Source organism: Monodelphis domestica, chromosome 4 (assembly GCF_027887165.1).
Source record: "Monodelphis domestica isolate mMonDom1 chromosome 4, mMonDom1.pri, whole genome shotgun sequence".
Lineage (NCBI taxonomy): Eukaryota > Metazoa > Chordata > Mammalia > Didelphimorphia > Didelphidae > Monodelphis > Monodelphis domestica.
In genome coordinates this window covers 173,651,405-173,672,554 of record NC_077230.1, presented here as the reverse complement: position 1 = coordinate 173,672,554, position 21,150 = coordinate 173,651,405, and the positions used below count along the sequence as shown (strand labels likewise).

The 21,150-nt window shown below is 34.5% G+C and overlaps 1 protein-coding gene across 5 annotated transcripts in view; it reads left to right on the top strand.

Moving 5' to 3' along the window:
* The window catches only part of SLC38A11 (solute carrier family 38 member 11), a 93,287-nt gene that overhangs the window by 17,679 nt on the left and 54,458 nt on the right, over positions 1–21,150 (top strand). For all 5 annotated transcript variants that reach the window (XM_007494285.3, XM_016433670.2, XM_007494287.3 and 2 more), the window contains 2 exons: positions 3,086–3,192; positions 7,167–7,246. In XM_007494285.3, the coding sequence (XP_007494347.1) occupies positions 3,086–3,192; positions 7,167–7,246 (187 nt within the window). The remainder of the gene's footprint in view (positions 1–3,085; positions 3,193–7,166; positions 7,247–21,150) is intronic.

The following is a 21,150-nucleotide window of genomic DNA, read 5'->3' as shown; positions in this document are numbered from 1 at the left end:
TTTGGTTTTTCTTTTAGTAAAATAAGTACTAAAACAAGATATATGATCAAAGAATGCTTTACCATTAACAGATTATCTTCCCCATCATTAAGTGTGACATGTCCAATGCTAAGTGATTTCCTTGAACTTCTTGGGAGGGAGCCAAAAGTAGAGGCCAGAATACTTTCAATACTAGCTATTAGAAAAATCTTTTTTTGTTCAGGGCTCCCCACAATGCCAGTGTTTTTAGAAGGGTATTTGGAAATTGACCATACCTTTACGAGAAATCAAAGCAATAATTTCTGAAGCACACCCGATTCAGTATGCCCTCCTTGAAAGTTGTTTTCATTGCTGTTTCTCAAGACCATGAAGAATTGTATATGACTCACTTTCCAGATTCACTAAAAATAGTTTATTTTTTAATGCATTTTCATTGCATATTTGGCTGAAAGACATTGGTGGGCTTTTGGAGGAGAGAAAAAGTATTTATTAAGCACCTACTACATGTCAGGTATTTTTGTGCTAAGTGCTTTAGAAATATCATTCCTTATGATCTATTATTGGTAATAGACTCAAGTGGAAATATCTAGTGAGATTCATATAATTAGGCTATAGTGACTAACCATAGCTTTCACTTTAAAGTGAAAGATTATTTAATAAACCCAAAGATTATTTAATGAAACACGCAAGGAAATATGAATTTTCTTGAGCACATATGTGTCTATTATGCAATTGGAACTAGGGAATGAAGTGTATAATCCAGATCTGAGTCAATGGTTTCCCAAATATCAAGATAATTGAGCCTTTTGAGGTAGATTGAGATTTGGTTTATCTATATCATCATCATTCATATTTTGTTTGTGATTTAAAAGACTCAGCTTAAATGAATAAGTTCAAGATTTATACTTTTCCTGTACATATTATCAGTTTGTCTTAGAGGTAGCTAGATGGTAAAGTGGATAGAGCACTAAGACAATAATCAAGAAGATGTGAGATCAAATCTCAACTTAAGGTGCTTTCCAGCTGTGCAACGCTGGGCAAATCATTTAATCTCTGACTTGGTTTCTTAAATTATGTGATGGAGATAATGATAGTAGCTGTCTCACAGGGTTGTTAGGAAGTTCAAATGAGATAATATTTACAAAGCACTTAGCACAGGACCTGGAACATGTAAGTAATGTGTAAACGCTTATTGTCTTTCCTTCCTTCTCCCCACCTTACCTGCAAATTCTTATCATTTTTCCTAATTCTGTCCTCTGGGAACAAGTTGAATCCTTCTTCCATCTATAATGTGTTCCACTCCCTTCCTCTCCTCCTCAAGTCTATTCTTTTCCAGGCTAAACATCGTTCCTTCAACCAAATCTCCCAGGGCACCATCTTGGTTGCCTGCTTTAGTGTGTCTTCTAACCTGTTTCTAGAAGTCTAAACTGTGGTGATCAGAACTGAATACAATACTTCATGTCTCCTGACAGGGCAGAGTATAGAGGAACTTCACCTCTTTTGTTCTGTACATTATCTGATTCATTTCAATTCTATTCCATCCAATGCCTATTAAACACTTGCTAGTATGAGGTGGACATGAGAAAAATATGCATGATTTAAAAATAAACCTTGTTCTTAATGAGTTGAATCATACTAGAGATTTCATTGAATGTAATAAACTTAAGGAAATATAAGGCATTTGAAGGAGAGAGACAATACTGACAACAAGGATCTGGGTGGGTTTCTTGTAGGAGTAGCAGCTGAGTCAAGACTTTTAGGAAGCTATTGTTTCTAAGAAGTGGGGATGAAGAGGGAGTGTTTTCAGATTGGGAACAGTTTCTGCAAATGCATGAAGGCAAGACACAAAATGCCAATTCAAGAAATGACAAAATAGTCAGTTTGACTGGAACATAAAGAGCATGAAACAAAATAGTGTGAGGGGGCAGTAAAGTGGCTCAGTGCATAGAGAGCCAGGCATAGAGATGGGAGTTCAAACTCACAAACTCAGTCATCTTTGACTCTACTCTTCCATCACCACTCCCCATCACACACACATACATGCACCACTGAAAAACATCACTTTCCATTTTAGAATCAATATGGTGTATTGGATCCAATTCCCCCATTGCCTAGCTGTTACCACTCTTCTGCCTTAGAACCAATATACAGTTTTGATTCTAACAGGAAAGGTAAAAGCTTTAAAAATAGTATTGTGAAATAAAAGTGAAAATGTATGCTGCAAAAAAGATTATGTTGGACTTTAACAATAATAATAGCAATAGCTAATATTTACACATTACTCTATGCCAGATATCATGCTAAATGCCTTACATTTTTTGTCCATGTACCTACATATATATGTTTGTAGCTTTGAGTTATTTCAGTGATGTATGACTCTTCATGACCACATTTTGGGGTTCTCTTGACAAAGATACCGGACTGGTTTGACATTTCCTTTTCCAGCTCCTTTTATAGGATGAGGAACTGAGGCAGAGATAAGGAACTTGCCCAGGGTCACATAGCTAGTGGGGATTTGAATTTAGAAAGATAAGTCTTCCTGATCCTATGCCCAGTAATCTGTCCTCTGGTCCACCTCGCTGTCCCATGTATAGATATAAATATAGATATAGTCATAGATATAGATATGGATATTGGTAAAGACATATAAATATAGATAGATATAGAGATATGCATATAGATATAGCTAGGTAGCACTGGGGATGTCATGTCAGTGCATGTAACCTCAATGTCCCACCCCAGATTTCTAAAATTATCCATTAGAGACATGGTGCACTTGTGAAATCCCAGATATGGAGGAGAAAATATGTTCTGTTGCTTGAATATATTCTCTTCATGAGAGAAAACGGCATAGAGGATGCAGACCAGAAGACTACTGCTCAAATTCTATTTCTGACCCACAGTGTCTGGGAGATGCACTCAGTGTTGCCCCCATGATCTTTCATACTCTCAGTTGCAGAGAAGGCACCAACCAGCATTGGGAGAAAGAATTCCTGACACCAGGAAAATCATGGGTCTGGTCAAACAAAATCAAAGTTTTATATAATGATGTGTATGTGCACTTGTCATGTACACCTCTAAACATATAATCTTCTTTGTATTTTAGTTGATCCTGGGAACTTTTTCATCGGCCGCCACTTCATTATTGGGCTCTCCACAGTTGCCTTTTCCCTTCCTTTATCCTTGTTCCGTGACATAGCAAAGCTGGGAAAGGTAATCTCCACAATTAAAATAGAAGCAGAAATGTTCCTTGTCAACTGAAGTAATTGTGCCAAATCACAGTCTTCAGTGCAGAGGTCTTAATTATAGTGTTTATCTGCAAAGCCAAATGATTTATGATTATCCTAAAGTAAACTGTAGTTGAGTCATTAGATTGGTCTTTAAGGATCAGTGATTAAACATGAAATCACAGTGTGAACTAAATGTGCCCTTTCTTTTTCTGGTTAAAAGCAGGTACTATTGCAAAGCACAAGCTTGATACCTTAAGAGCAGAAATGAAAAATGATGCATGCAAGTGACATTTATTAAAAATATTTTCCAATCATTTTAGGAAGCTAAAAAATAGCAAGATTTAAATCTGTGACATTATAAGCAAAAAGTCAGCATAATATATTGATTAGATTTCAGCATTTTTAATGAGGAGAGTTTTTTTGAAGATAATGCATTTAGTAATCAGTATAACATTTCAAGAAAGCCAGACATGCCAGAGTACCTCCAGAAAACAGCAAAAGAAAGGTAAGACCAGAAAAGATTTCCAGTGAGTCGGCATAAAAAGAACTAGGGCTTTGGAGCATGGAGAAGACAAGTCTTGGAGGGGCAAGGGAGAAGGGGAAGAGAACAAGCTGAAATTTAATCAACTTTATCTCAGAGGACAGAACAAGAAATGAGGTTTTTTAAATGTAGAGGAAAATGTAACAATTCGAGCTGTGGAAAAGTGAAATGAGCTTCTTTGGGAAATAATAGTTTTCCTCTGCTGGCATCTTCAAAGCAAAGGTTAGATGACCACTTGTTAAAGCATGTGCCATATGGCCTCACATGAATAATTTCACTCAAATTGCTTGCCTTCTCAATAGGGCAGGAAGCATGGGCAGGAGGGAGAGAAATAATTTGGAATTTGAAAGTTTTTTAATTGGTTGTTAAAATTTATTACATATAACTAGAAAAATAACAAAATAAATAAAAATAATTTTAATAAATAAAGTATATGCTGTAGAGGAGATTCTGGTTCTGATTTGGGTTAGACCAGGTAGCCTCTGAGATCCCTTACAACTTTGAGATGCTAGAATCCCTTTTTGTCCATTTTTACATTAATAAAATATCGTTGATTGCAAACTACTGTTCAAACTACTGTTCGCCTTTTGTCAGTTTGATAAAATTTTAAATGATTATTACTTAGAAAATAATAGCTAACATATAGGATTTCAACTCATGCAAAAATTTTCACAAGGAATAATGCCTCGTCTCTCTTCTCATTAGAAAAATCAATTCTGTGCACTTTGAAATAAATGGTGCAATTGTAGCCTTTATGTATTACTACGGTTTTATTCAAGTATGACTCTTGGATCACACATTTTATTGTCTCACATACATTTGCATTAAGTATTATTGTTCTGAGCCTGAAGTAGGAGGTACAGGGGGGAAAAATCAGAGAAGCTGGGGTCAAATGCCAGTTCAGCTATTCAATCCTTGGGTGCCCTTTGGCAAGTCATTTAAACTCTGGGTCTCCGTTTCTTCATGTATTAAATTATTGCGTTGGATTGGTTGACTTCTAAGTTCCCTTAAATCCCTACAGTCATGATGTCACTTAACATAACAACAAACATTCTGATGAGAAGTGAAATCTTGTCATTCATTAGTAATTTCTTAATAATTGGTTGAATTTAAAACTTTACTTCTCTAGCATATTTCCACAATTAGAGGGTTATACATGCAACATAAAGTGTAGAGTTAGGGTCATGAGTGGACAGTGAGGAGATGCAATGGATAAAACACAGGACCTGAAGTCAGGAAGACCTGAGTTCAAATCCAGATTCAGACAATTATAACTATGTGACCCTGAGCAGATCATTCACATAACCCTATTTTCCTCAGTTCTTGATCTGTAAAATGATCTGGAGAAGAAAATGGCCAACCACTCCGGTATCTTTGTCAAGAAAACCTCAGATAGGATCACAAAGAATCAGACACAACTGAAAAAGACTGAACAACAGCAAAGTATAATGATACACATCATTTTGGCTCTGCACTCTTTCTCCCAGACTTTCTACATGAAATATCCTGGTTTTGTCCAAAGGGCCATTTTGCTTGAATTGCCTAAGTTTAATCTATATAAGAGTTTTCCATTTAATAATAGAGTTTAAATATAGCCTTCCTGCCTAAAGGTGTCCTTTCATTTCATTCCAGATTTTTATATGTATATTTTTACATTATAAAAAATTTTCCATTGTATTAAGCATTTTTAATATTCTTCTTGGTTTTCCTTTTGATGTCAGTAAGTCAACAAACTTAAGAAATGCTTGTGTTCCTATATTTCTATATGCTCACCATCCTAAATAAATATAATGGATTAAGCAACTCTCATTTAAAATTCTTTTCTAGATTTAATATATAGAAAAACTACAGGAAGACTATCAATAATAGATCTCAAATTCCCAGAAATAAAAAGAATTCATAGAAGTATGTGAAGCTAGAATGGTGTGGGTTCATGTCCCACTTCTGATATATACCAGCTGTATGACCATGGGCAAGTCACTTAACTTCCTGGTGCTCCAGGAAATTCACTAAGATCATAAATTGCAGAGAAGGTGCTGATCTGTAATGGTAGAGGGAGTTTTCTCACAAGGGAGTGTCTTAAGCTATTAAACTCATAGGTACAATGCCAATTCTTAGCCTTCATAGCCAGGGGTATGCTGATAAAGTTTTAATAACTGACTCCTGAAAGAAATATATGGCTGTCACAGTTTTAAGTTTAATCTACATTAACACTCCCCCCCCCATAACTTTCTTAAGTCTAAACAATAAAACAATGAAACAAATCTCAATTTATAGTGTTTTCCAATTTGGAGATACAATTAATTATATTGAAACTTTAACATTTGGCCCTTGGAAGCTGATCAAAGCTGACTGAAGCAAACCCCTGCTTATAGTATGTGAGATATTTTATATGCTGAAACTAACAACTAAAAAATACATATATTTTAATATAACTATATATATACTACAAATATATATATTATAAATATAATAATATATTTTAAGAAATATATTTAAGAAAATATATAATTTAAAGAAGTCACCTGATTCTTGATTAATAGATATATATTAATTAAATATAATATATAATAATTTAAAAGCATTTTCTCTCATATATCTATGAGAAAATATACAAAATGATTTATGGATCTGTTTTCAGAATTTGAAACAAAAAACATAAAACATATGCATATAGACATTTCTAAGTAAAATTAAAATTTAATGTTGGTTCTCTAGCTTAGCAATTAAAAGAGAAATGAAAAATGAAAAATGGATAAATTAGGGGAAAAAAGTCAGTTCATAAAGGGTAAAAGGGAAACAGAGGCACAAAACACACACACACATATGAAATAGAAACAGAAATATCTACTTCAATTCAGACACTGAGCATGTCACACCAATTACCAACTAATGGCCCTACATCAAAATCCACTAACAGCTTGCAGATCTGTTTGTCGTTTTGCAGAAGCAGACATATGTGGCAAAATCATGGTTCAGTACCTACTCAGGGTACTGGATGAAAAGTAAAGTCAATGATAATTTAGTTTCTAATATCTGCTAAGCTAAGTTAGAGATACAAAGAAAAGCAAATAAATAAATAGACAAGTATATAAATGAATAAATGAAATCCCCATCCCTGGTCTTAAGGAATTTATAGTCTAATGGAGGAGACAACATGTAAAGACAATGGACACGAGTATTTAGAAAATAGAGATCATTTTAAAGGGATGGAACTGATATTAAGTCAAAGCTCAAATCTGACCTGTTAGGCTGGAGTTCTTCTTATCCCTATCTAGAGCAATAAGTAGAAATAATTAGTAATTCTGAGAATATTAATTAATCAGAAAAATCAAGTTGGATTAAAGGAATAAAGTAACATTAAAATAAAATATTTATATCAATGAACTGATGATCTTTTGTATTTTCTCTTGCAGGCATCCCTTATTTCTGCAGTTTTAACTGCAATGATCCTGATATTTGTAATTATTAGGGCGTTTACCCTAGGTCCATACATGTAAGTTTTTAAATTATTATTTTGATATTCAATTATAGTCATCATATATATGTTAAAAATGAAACTACACATTAAAAAGAAGAATTGCATGGTGAATGTGTTAATATAAGTAAGTTATTTCAAGCTTGGTGGCATAGCATATAGACTGCTACACTTGGAATCAAGAAGACCGGAGTTCAAATTTTGACTCAGACACTTATTAACTCTGTGTCCCTGGATAAGTCATTTAACTTCTCTGTTTCTTGGTTTCCTCATATGTAAAATATGGATAGCCCCCACCTCATCTATACACCTACTTCATGTATGTATCCATACCTACCTCATAAGTGTGACATGAAGATTAAATGTGATAACTTATGTAAAGAGATTTGCAAACTTAAAGTGCTGCCCAATGCTATCTGTTATTATTTTCCTCGCCTGTAAAATGTGGATAATAATATTTATACCACTTACTACAAAAAATTGTTGTGAGAAGGAAGGAGGGAAGGCAGACAGGCAGGAAGACAAGAAGGAAGGAAGGAAGACAGGAAGGAAGACAAGAAGGAAGGAAGGAAGGAAGGAAGGAAGGAAGGAAGGAAGGAAGGAAGGAAGGAAGGAAGGAAGGAAGGAAGGAAGGAAGGAAGGAAGGAAAGAAGGAGAGAAGAGGGAAGGAAGGAAGAAAGGAAGGAAGAAAGGAAGAAAGGAGAAAGGAAGGGAGGGAGGGAGAAAGGGAAAGAAAAGGAAAGAAAGGAAAGCAGCAGGAAAGAAGGGAGAAACAGCAAGTAAAGAAACAGGCATTTAGTAAGTGCATATTAAATGCCAGTCTCTATGCTAAGCACTTAAAAATATCTCATTTTATTCCTCCAACAACCTTGGGAAGTATATGTTGTGATTATCCCCATTTTACAGTTGAGGAAATTGAGGCAGCTTATATTAAATGATAAGTCTAGGGTCACACAGCTATTAAGTGTATGAGGCCAGTTTTGAACTAATTTCTTTCTAACAAAAGGCCATGTATTCTATTCATTACATAGATATTCTAGAAAAAGAACAGTGCATTGTAAACAGAGGGCACTTAATAGATGTATGTTGTTGACCTAATTTTAGAAAACAGTTTTTAAAGTCTAAAGTACTATGTAATGTATTATTATCTTTTTCTTATTCTCCTCTTCCTCCTCTTTCTATTGTTTACCAGAATGGGAGGAAATTCACAAATGACCTTTTCTGTGGAAGTTTGTACTGTGAACAGGATTAAAATTATTGATCACTTGTAATTTTAAGGGAAAAATCTGAACAGTGGTTTCAGTTCCTTGGAATGGTAATTCTAAAAGTTTGGGGAACAAAGAGAGCATGGTCCCAAATGTCACGAGATGGAAGAAACTGTTGTTTCTCTTCCATAAAAGTCTTCATTTAACACACACACACACACACACACACACACACACACAAACCCACAACATAATGAATAAAGTTATTACTTCTAGGACATCTCCTTCCAAAACACCCAAGTTACTTTATCAGCTTTATTTCAGTTGCTAAATTTAAATTTTCAACTTCTAGGAAAGGAGATAAAGAAACATAAAGATAGTGGGGAACTTCAGCCAAACAGTCCCATATTAATTTTAGACTTGGTGATACCAGTTTTAATTAATAAATAACATGTTGTCTTTATTGTGATTAGACAAGTCACAAGACTTTATTGAGTTGTGTTCATGAACCAGATAAAATTAGTCCAAAGAAATAGTTGAATGAAGCTTAGTTTGCATCAAGAATTTGTACATTTTCATGCCACCATTACTGTGGTCTATGTGTGTTTGTTCAGTCTTCAGTACTTGGTCAGTGTCCTCCTCAAAGCAGATATTCCCTCCTCATTGAAGACTGCAGCCCTGCCTTGTCTTCTTCTTCTGTGTGATTCTTATCCATGTTCTTCCAGGGAGCCTCCCCATGAATACACTCAGTGTACTTATAGGCCCTCTTCCAGGACTTTTTACATTTTGAGGGTACCAGTGGAGCATTTGGCATGTCCATCTGCTTTTTCTTGCTTCAGGGTCACACACTAGGTTGTGAATTACAAATGGCCCACATTCTATTTTTGAATGGTTTATGAGATGAGTGGTTTCCACATTTTCAAATAAAGTTATAATAGATTTTAAATGTCAAAAACCATTCTCAAATTGTGGGCTATACAAAAATAGGTCATTGTTTCCCAAACTCTGTCTTACTTCTTGAGCATATGTCAAAGTGTGAAGTAGCTCACCATGAGTGTCTCTATTTCCCTTTTAGACACATGGAATTTGTTTTCTCAAAAGCCTGAGATTTTATCAGATTCAAAATGATAGGTAGCCATGACTGGAGAACTTTTCTGTTGAAAATACGAATATGTAAACCTTTATTATCAAGGAGTGATGATTAAATTATTAAATTTGATTTTGGAATCATTAATCATTGGAATCATTAAAAAAGCATTGTGGTTCTTTCTGCTGTTCAGTCTGTGTCCAATTTATCCACCCATAATGTCAATCCCAAACATAGATATTGATGCACTAACTGCCCTGGACTGACCATCTAATACTATGTTCTAAAATAGACGAAAGCTATTTTAAATCCAATTCACCCTTCTATGAATCTTTTGAGTAATCATAAATCTCATTTAAGGAGAGAAAAGGAAGGAAAGATCAAGCATTTATTAAGTACCTGCTATATGCCAGGTACCGTGCTGAGTGCTTCACAAATATTATCTCATTTGATCCTCAAACAGTCCTACAAGATTGGTGCTATTATTATCCTCATTTTATAGTGGAGCAAATTAAGGAAAATAGAAGTTAAATCACTTGTTCAGGGTCTTTCAGCTAGCAAGTGTTTGAGGTCCAATTTGTACTCATCTTCCTGACTCTGGGCCCAATAGTCTATCTACCTGTAATTTCAATACCAATCAGCTCAACACAGAAAACTTAAAAATACCTTCAGTTCATTTGGAGTGCTGTGAGCTTTTTAGCCTTTTTCCTTTTTGTTGGAAAAATCAGTAACCTTTAAAAGATGTATGTGAATTTATAGCTATTAATATTTGGTGTTTCAATAATGTTAGCCCATACTGTTCTGTGCAATATTTTTATTTTCCATCTATATTCAATAAAATTTTATTTCTGTATCTATGCACATAGGCACACTAAGGCAAAATAAACAATAGTGACAACAACTTAATATGGAACTTTGGTGTCCAAACTGATTTGCTGACAAACACCCTGAAAAGCAGTTAGAAAAGTTATTACCTATTTTATAAAATGGTGAGAAAGGTAAGACTCAGGGAAGTCAAGTGACTTGTTAATAGTCACACAGCCAGTTAACAAATGGGAGCTGGGGTTCAAACTCATCTCTCTGAATTCCAAGTCCAGGGCTACCCTGTTATGCCCATCCCTACAAGTTATGGTTTCATAAAAACCTTTCATTTGCTAGATAAAATCATTTCATTGTAAAACATTGACTCATAAACATGACTGCTGGTGAATGTAAAAGTTTTTATTTGGCAATTATAGCAAAATAGCCTGCCATGAAGGAAAAAAAATAATTCATTGTTCATTCAATCAATATATGTTGAGTCTCTTCCAAGTATATGACATTATAGAGAATGTGATGATGATTAAGACATGATTCTTGCCTGCCCTCAAACTACAAATACATTTGTAACACTAGTGGGTGTCTCTCAGGTCCACATGGCCCCTTTCTTTACTCTTTTATGGATTTTGTTGTAACAGACCTAAAATTACTCAAAACCCCTCATTAGAAAAATTCCTAACAAATAGATGTAACTCTCAGTCCTAATTTAAAGTCTTCTGAATATTTAACTTGGGTGATCTAGGTGGCACAATGGATAGATCACCAGACCTGGAGTCAGGAAGGCCTCAGTTAAATCTAGCCCCAGATATTTACTGTGTGACTGTGGAAAAGTCACTTAATGCTGTTTGCCTCAGTTTCCTTATCTATTAAGTGAACTAAAGAAGTAAATGACAAAACATTCCAGTATTTTTGCCAAGAACACCCTAAATGGGATCAGAAAGATGCAACTGCCACAAAACAAGAATATCTGTTCCTTACCTATTTATTATGTTTGATGAAGCAAAATCAGGATAAGGTGAAAAATTAGGTTAAAAAGTGACAAGACTATTTTATAATGTGTATTACAAGACACACATGAGAGGAAAATATGGGGAAAAACCCAAACTTTTTGTAATAGCTTCTCATAGTCCTCAAAGAGATGAGTATAACTGAAACCTCTAGTCTGAGTTTTCTGTTCCAAGAAAATTACAGAGCCTGATGACTCACCTCAGTCTTTTCTTCCTCTGATGCTGCTCAACTATTCAACAGTTTTTTTCCTTTTTCTTCTTTACCCTGTGCTCCAATTCTTTCCAGCTCAGTCTGACTCCAGAGCATATGTGGGGACCCTTTCTCTCTATTGGTGCTGCTGATTTGTTCTTGGAGTCCTCACTAGTTTCTCTGTGACTGCTCTCAAAGATTGTGGCTATGCATGTCTATTTGAAAACTCCAGCTTATGGCTTCAATCTCCCTTCCAGTTCAAAGATTTAAATAATATACATCAATTTTAGGACTGTTAGTGATTATTCATCCTTCTGAGTTATAATTCCTAGAATACCAGTTGGTTTTCAAACTCCCATTACATTTTTTAAAATTTGATTTTTTTTTTACAATAATGATGGCCATCTTGGAAAGAGACGGAGAGAAGAGGAGAAGAAAGGATTCAAGGCAGCCAGTAGAGACAGAAAGATATATAAGAGTAGAGTTATGTTGAAATTAATTGTGGTTGGTCTCTAATTATATTGGTGGTCACAAGGGATTTAATTTCTAAATCCCAAAATGAATTACTAAAGTCAATGGAATTTGTGGTAGTTTATTTACAATATTTACAATAGAAGGAAGATATTAAAGAATGAGAGAGACAGAGAGAAAACTCTGGCTTTTTCTGATATCAATTAGAATTTCTAAGCCCCAGTCAGGAGAAGAGAATCTAAATGAGTTGGGCCTTATCTGGAGGCTTCACACCTCCAGAAAGACGGGGTCACTAAGTCAGCTTTTCACTCACTAACAGTGACAGTCTAAAGGAAGTCTGGATATCTGCCTTCTGGTTGCTCCTCAAGGGTTTGTTTTCCAGTCACTCCTCCAAGTCAGTGCCTGAAACTCCGAACAACTGTGTCTGAGTCTGAATGAATGATCTGAATCCGCATGATCCAAATGTCTGAATGATTCCTGCCTTTTGGTCCTCTTTTTAAAGATCTTTTTCTCTTGTGTCATCTCCCCTAAATTTTCACATCTATCAATCACAGCAGATGCTTTTCTCCAGGACTTCCCATTCTTTAGTTCTCACCTTCTCTGGTTAGATTATATCTTTGTGGGTTACTTAACACTTCTTTTGGTAAATTCCTCTTTTGTAGTTACAAAGTGTAGTTACACTTTTTTTTTTGTGCTTAATTCACCTTTTGTTACTTAACACCTTTTGTAGTTAAAATCTAAAAATAGATTGTAGCTTATAATTCTAGCTTCACTATAAAGGAAGAACTAAGTACCTTCATAATTACAATCAGGAGATTATGATTTTATCTTCACAATAAAGAAAGAGCTAAGTATCTTCATTGTTACAATCAGGAGACAGCTAATCTTCACAATCTGCCCTGATGATCATTGGGAGATTAGTCTCCCCATTGATCATTTAACATAATCATTTTATAGTCCTGAAACACTTCTAACTAAAGATACATACAATATTTCACTTTCTAAGAAGAAATTACAATAGTTAGAAAGAAATAGAAAAGAGAGAAAAATAAAACCAATGTTTTGTTAGGCACATTGACAAAAAGCCAAATTATGTGGCAGTCCTCTTTGGCATAAAAATGTACATTAACAATAAATGTTCAATCCCCTTTTTGTTCAATTGATTGCACCCAAAACTTCATTCTCAATCTTCTTGATGTAGTTTGGTTTCTGCAAGCACTTTTCTTTGAGGAATTCATTTTCTGGGTTCCAGGAATTGGCAAACTCCTTTTCCTGAAATTCTTCTCAAACAGAATTTTAAATATTGGATTTTTAAAAATAAAAATACAATACAATCCCCCCTGAAGACGGTGTTCATCAACACCAGGATCAACTCAGGGTGGGTGAGTTATGGGTGTATGAGTCAATTTTCAAAAGAAAAAAGAAAAAACATAAAAGAAAAATAAATCAATGGTAGAAAAAATTAAACTTTGAGAGAGAAAAAATCAAAATTCAGAATCAAAATATCAAAAAACTATGTATACAAAATTTCTGCATAAAAGAATAAATTCATAACAGGCCCTTGTTATTAGGGCCCAATTAAAATAATTTTCATGTCCTAAAAATCTGTAGGGGAAAAATGCAGTAATATTTTATTTACCCATTATAAGTCAGGACTATATAAAGTTGCCATAATATAAGAGATAAACAACAACAACAACAACAACAACAACTAGATTTTTGTGTAAAAAGGGAAGTGTCATTTCCTGCTCTGATATTTTGTCATTTCTCAGGGATAGGGGATCCAGACCAGCCAATTGTTAGGTACTTTCATAGAAAGTATTTTACAAGGAGTGTAGTTCAAGGAGACCTGTGTCTTAACATATGTCAAGTGCCACAACCTCAAGTCTCACACTAGGTTCAAGTCCTTTCATATTGGCATAGAAGTTCATCAATTCCACACAGATTGGTTTCTTTTGACCTGTGTGCTCTTTTTGCAATTTTCAGGTTAAATCTGTGCTTCTATGGCACTATGTATATAAAATCTTTGCTCCTTTTTTGATCCATAGAATCAGACACAATCATTAATAATAGTCCCATAATATTTATCAATAAATGGTAGGTTTCCATAGTCTAAAGCCTTTGTGTATGCATTTATATGCTAAGCAAATGGATATCTTAGCTTATTGAAAAAATCAAAAATAGTTAAAAGAAAATCTTTTCAATACAACTACATGTGCTTCAAATGCAAAAAACAAACTTGAGAAAGAAAAGGAATAAAATATTGTATAGTACAAATAAAGTCAAACAAAATAATATAGATCCATCAATAGGGAAGTTTTGTCATAATCAATAGTTAAATACTGCCAATATAGTCAATTATTCATTATCAACAGAAGGTACTTGTTTTACATGGCTACAATGAATCCATGAGTCCCTCTCCCCAATTTTAATATCTGTCAGTGTAGTTAATAGAACTTGGAATGGTCCATCATAATCAGGTTCAGTCAACCCAGTATGTTTGAAATTTTTTATATACACACTATCACCTGGACTTAAATCATGGCGTGAGAAGTCTATTGGGCCTGCTTGAATAGCAGCTCCAGCGTCATGGAGTTCTCGCAATTTTCTTTGTAATTGTCTGATATATGTAGCAATGATTGTATTCCCTCCTAACAATGAGGTATAGACAGGGATAAATGGTTGTGTCTGACTAGGTGGGTGCACAAATAGCATCTCAAATTGTGAGATGTGTAAATCACCTCTGTGTCTGCTTCTGAGATAAAATAGGGCCAGAGGTAGAATTTCAGGCCATTTCAAATGAGTCTCCATGAACAATGTTCCAATCATAGTTTTAAGTTCTTTATTCATTTGTTTAACTTGACCAGAGCACTGAGGATGATATGGTGTATGAAATTTAGGAGTTATTCCCAAACATGAATAAATGTATGATAAGACTGAATCGGTAAAATGAGTTCCTCTATCCAACTCAATACATGTTGGTAAGCCAAAATGGGGAATAGTTTCTTTTAAAAGGACTTTGGCAACAAAAGCAGATGTGGCCTGAGCAGTAGGGAATGTTTCAGTCCACCTGGTCAGCTGATCACCTAAGACCAGATAAAATTTATACTGTCCAACTTTTGGCATAGAGATAAAATTGATTTGTAAATGTTCAAATGGTGTGTAGGGGAGAGGATATCCATCAAAAGCTTCACCACAAAAGGTGTTTTGATTAAAGGCCTAACAGGTAGGGAAGGCTATATATACTTTAGAGGCTATAGTATTTATACTAGGGGCTATCCATACTCTTTTAACAGAGTCCCCAATTCCCTGGGTGCCAAAATGACCATTTTTATGAATAGATTGGCAAATTTGTTTTTAAAAACTTCTAGGGAGCAATGGTTTTCCTTCAGATGACACCCATACTCCATTAATCTGTTTTGCTTTATATATTTTTTTCATTTCTCCACTTCCTTTTCATTATAGGAAAGTGATAAATTTAAGTCATCAGTGGTTGTTAATGTTAAAATTAATTCAGGCCCTTCTATGGCTGCTAGCTTGGAATCTGCTTGGGCATTTCCCCTAGAGACAGGGTAATTGCCACCTGTATGTGCAGAGCAATAAACTACAGCTATGGCTTCAGGCAGCTGGAGAGCAGAAAGAACTTCATTAATATTTTCTGCATTAGCTATAGATTTTCCAGCTGAGGTTAAAAGTATTCTTTTGAGAATACTTTTGAGAATGCCAATAGTGTGACATATACCAAAGGCATAGAGGGAGTCTATGTAGATTGTGACTCTTTAATCCTTTGCAATGATAAAGGTGTGTTTCAATGCTGTGAATTCTGCACCTTGTGTGCTTACATTTGAGAGTAAGGAAGCTGACCACAGAGTTTCAAATTCATTAACTACTGTAGCTCCTGTAGTGTATACGCCATCTCTCATAAATGAAGAACCATCTGTAAATAATATTAAATCTGAATTATCCAATGCTGTGTTGAGTAAATCATTATGTTTTTCAACAATAAACACTAAAGATGTACAACCATGTAAAGGTTCTCCAGAAGTTGGCAAATCAGGAAGTAACATTGCAGGATTAAGTGTTCCACAGTGTTTTAGTGTGATATGCTCATTGTTGTAATATTTATTGGGAAAGGATGAAATGAGATTGGAAAAATGGGAGATAATAGGAGGTTTGTAGCAGGGTATGGAGGAGTTGAGGGGAGAGAGGGAATATTGCTCGGTGAAGCAAAGGAGAGAGATGCCCCCAGCTGAGAGGAAGCAGCAGGGGTCTGATAAGGACTGTTTGCGGTTGAATGACTGAACTGATGTTCAGCTCCCTCTATGCACAGAAAAGATAGTCCACATATCTGAGTGAGAATTCAAATAATATACAGTTTAATAACCCATTGGGATTGGAGTTTTTCCTCAGCTTCAGAGCTGAGGCCAGGCCCCAGAGGCTGGTGGAGGATTTCTCCCACTCCCATCTACTCTATATCAGTCCTCACTTTGTCTAATTCAGAATCTTAGCAGTAGACAGAAAGCAAACAAGAACAGTTATGATTTTCAGAAGTGATTGGGCCTGAATCTTCAGGCTGAACCAAGAAGAGGCACACCATTCCAGACTGGGCTGAAATGAGCTCCACCATCCTCCAACACCAGGAAGGAAATACCGCCCGGCAGGAATTAAGTGCTCGTCACAAGACCCAACTGCCATTCCTGGCAGAAAGGAAGCGCTAGTCACAAGACTCAACTGCCACTCCCAGTTTCCCCTTCCCCCACCAACTGTCAGTCTTATTTCCTTTCCACAATCATCCCCTTTTTTCGTTTTGACCTTCCACTGTCACTTATTTATATTATAGTTACCAATTTACTAAATCTGCTCTAAGGAATTCTTAGCAGGAAAGTTTGGGTAAGGGTAGTTTTGAGGTTTTACAAGAAATTCAGTACAATAAATGTTTGAACAAAACTACTACAAGAAATTTGAATCTTAGTACTTATTACTTTTGCTAAGTTAACTAAAACTAATACATTATTTATAGAAATTATTTACATATAATGCAACAATATACATTGTTCCTATATCATGATGTCAGTCAAATAGAAATATTTATTGATCTTTCTTTTTGCCTAAGACCTTATGGAACTAACTATATACATATTTACACTTTGCATGAATACAATTCAGACATTTGTTTATATAAACAAGGTCTCTCAATATGTTAGTTTATGATTTTGTGTTTTGTGTCTAATAGTGTTGTGTTGATTTAATACTTATAAAGTTTCATCAGATTTCCACTTCTCATGTTGACTGATGGATATCTTCTTTCTTCCATGTTATGCATGCTATTTCCCTATTATGTGAAATTAGTTTTATTTTATTTCAACACACAGTCTTACATATAAGTCTCATTTTTGATCTGTCCTCTTCTTATATAAACAAATTTACAAAATTCAGTCTTAGCTGTCCATTTCAGCTTTTTTTTCTGTTTCATTTCTCTAGTCTCTATTAGCAAATTTACAAAGTTCAAAGTCTTACCTGTCCATTTCAGCTTTTTTTTTATTTGTTTTTTGTCTCTAGCAACTTTTCTTGATGCTTTTCCTTTGGGTTGGTTTAAAATCTTTTCCTCTGGGATGCTTTTCCTCTGGGTTCCTTTTCCTCTGGGTTGCTTTTCATCTGGGCTGGGAAGTTGTCTTGAACATTGTGTCATTATTATTTTTTTGTGTGGTGTGCTTTTTATGTTAATAAGTTTTTGTTTTCATTTCTCAGCACTATCTGTTGTCTAATAATCTTCTATGTCTGTTACAGTGATATTGAACTTTTTCTGATTTCACATGGGAACAATGGAACCATGAGTCTTTCCCTGCAACTTTTGTAGCTGTTGGGGTAGTAAGCAATACTTCATGTGGTCCAGTCCATTTTATGTCTGTAGCCAATTTTCTATTGAAATTTTTTAAATATACTATGTCTCCTGGTTTGATGTTGTACAATTATAATCCAGGGGTACTGTTTGTTGTATTAAGCCCATTTCATGCATGCTATTCTTGTCTGTAAAGGTTGTATATATTTTGTTAATTGACAGTCTCCACCTATCATTGCAATGTAAGCTGGTTTACAAGTCCTTCCTTGCCAAATTGCATATCCATATAGCATCTCAAATGGAGAGATGTGCAAATCTCCACTGGGTCGTGTTCTAAGATGGAACAGAACTAATGGCAGAATGTTGGTCCATTTTTGGTGTGTTTCTGCACAAAATTTTCCTATCAATGTTTTAATGTTTTTATTTAATCTCTCCACTTGCCCTGAACTTTGGGGATGATACAGTGTGTGGTATATTGCTTATATTCCTAGATTTTTATAAATTCATTTAATATTGACTGCGTAAAGTGACTTCCATGATCGGAGTCCAATTTTGAGGGAATCCCAAATCTAGGTATGATTTCTTTTAATAGGATTTTGACCACAAATGCTGCATTGTTCTTTTTGGCAGGAAAAACTTCTGGCCGTCTAGTCAATCTATCTATGATGACAAGGCAATACTTAAACCCTTTGTCTTTGGGGATATTGATAAAATCTATCTGTATGCATTCAAATGGAGTATATGCTAAGGGATGACCTCCTAACCCTTTGGTCTTATAAACTCCCTGATTGAATTGCATACAAATTTTACATTTTTGGCAAACTCTTATGGCATATGAGTATATTCCTGGTGCAGTCCAAAATCATCTCACTGAATCGATCAGCTTGGGTTCCACAGTGTCCTTGTGCATTTATTGCATTGCACACGTGCTAAAATAGTTTTAGGCAGGATGGGCTTGTCTAGCTGTGAAAGTCATGTTCCTCTTATTTGTTTTGCTCCTAAGTTCTTTATCCATGATTGAATTTCCTGGTCATTATAGGCATTAGTTAGATTGTCCTGTTCAACTATTGAGAAATTCAAAACATGTAAAGGTCCCTCTCTAGCTCCAAATTTTGCTCTAATGTCAGCTCTATGGTTTCCTAAGGACACATGATCATTAGCCCCTGTGTGTGATCTACAGTGGATTATTGCCACTTCCTTGGGAAGTTGTACAGCCTCAAGAAGTTGCATTATTACTTTGGCATATGCGATCTCTTTGCCTGCACTTGTCAAAAATCCTCTATGTTTCCAAATTTCTATTGCGGCATGAATTACTGAAAATGCATACTGGGAATCTGTGTAAATATTGACTGGTTTATCTTTACTGATTTGCATTGTTTAGTAGTTATACTAAATCTCCAATTTGTGTTTTTTTCTTTTAAAATAAAAAGGAAATTAAAGGAAATATGTGACATTTGAAATGAGTCCCAAAGAGTGAATTGGATTTTAATGAGTAAATAGGTAGTTGATTTTAGTGGAGATTATTCCAAACAGTAGTAGTAGCATCATAACCAAAGGCATGGAGGCAAGAATATGTTTGTGTTGTTGTTTACTCATTTCAGTTTTGTCTGACTCTTCATGACCCTATTTGGGGTTTTCTTGGCAAAAATACTGGAATGGTTTGCCATTTCATTTTATAGTTCATTTTATAAATAATGAAACTGAGTAGGATTATGTGAGTTGAGGTCAGATTTGAACTGAGGAACATGAGTCTTCCTGATCTTAGGAACAGCACACTATCCATGACACCTCCCAGCTGCATGAACTATATTTGGGGAACAGTAAACAGTAGTTTGACTGGAATTTTGGGTATATGATGACAGTGAGGTATTGAGAGAAAAGGTAAATGGATGACATGTCATGGAGGGTTTTTATTATATTAACTTGGACTTTGGTAGACAACAAGGAACTAATGCAAATGGGTCTGACATGGTTAGGATATGTAGTAAAAAAATTCAGCCTGAAATGAATGGCATTTAAGCAAACATTAATAGAACATAGAAGAGATTAAAATGATGACTATAAACTTTTAACTGTCACCTCTCATCCAAGATGGTAACAAATTTAAAGCTGCAATAAACTTTAAGGGTCATTTCATCCATTTCCTTTATTTTGAAATTAAGGAAGTCAGTGGTTAAATGACTGGCCCAAGATCACACAGGTAGTAAATGACAGACCCTGAATTTGAACCTAAGTCTTTTGACTCCAAATCCAGTACTTATCTGATTTAATATGTTGCTTCAATTGGACAAGCTATGGGTGCTTTTACTCATTGTTTAACTTTAAAGTATTGAATAATAAAATTGAATAATTATTCAACAACTACCATACTTCTTATACACAAATGAATGTATCACTAAAGTACTTACAATATAAATCATAATTTTTCTATGCATTTTTTCCATATTCTGATGTAAATCCTCCTCTGAAGAGTCACTTAACCTGCTGGGAATCTTTCTCTAGTTCTTACAACATGATGAATACCAGTGTACATCTCAGCTTCTATTCCTTCTTGCCACATGACCATTTTCCAGGCTTACAATTCACTGATGGCATCTTTTATACCAATGTGTTCAGGCAGATCTTGGTTAGTTATATATTGTAGCCTATTCATGGCCACTGTGCCTCAACTTCAATTCTTTGGCAACTGTAGCATTCCTTCACTTATCTCTATATACTAGCAACAGAAACATTTCCATGTTAAAAAGATAGGCCTTTATTTTAGGGAGAAACTTTGGTTTTTAAATGCGATTGAAGTTTCCCGAATGCAGGCCAACCTGCTCTGCTCCTTCCATTCAGTTCTGAGTCTAGTTCATTGTTCATATTCAACAAACAAACATAATACATATAAAATATAATTATATATAATAGTTGATAAAATGTCTGTATATATGTATGAATGTATGTATATTTTTGTTTGTGAAGTATATATGTATATATGTATATTTGTATATATGATATACACATATAAATATATGCACATTTATATAAATATATAATGTATACATACCATATATTTATAAATTATATATACTATAAACAGATAGTATATATGTAGTACATATAAGTTATAAATTATTTATAATTTATAAATTATGTATAGTATATATACTATGTGAAAATTATATATTTTGTATATTATAAATTAAAACTATATTATTTTTAATTTAAAATATATTACTTTTAAATTAAAATGAAATAAAATTTAAAATATATATTATATAATTATAATATAATATAAATAATATAATTTTATATAGCATAT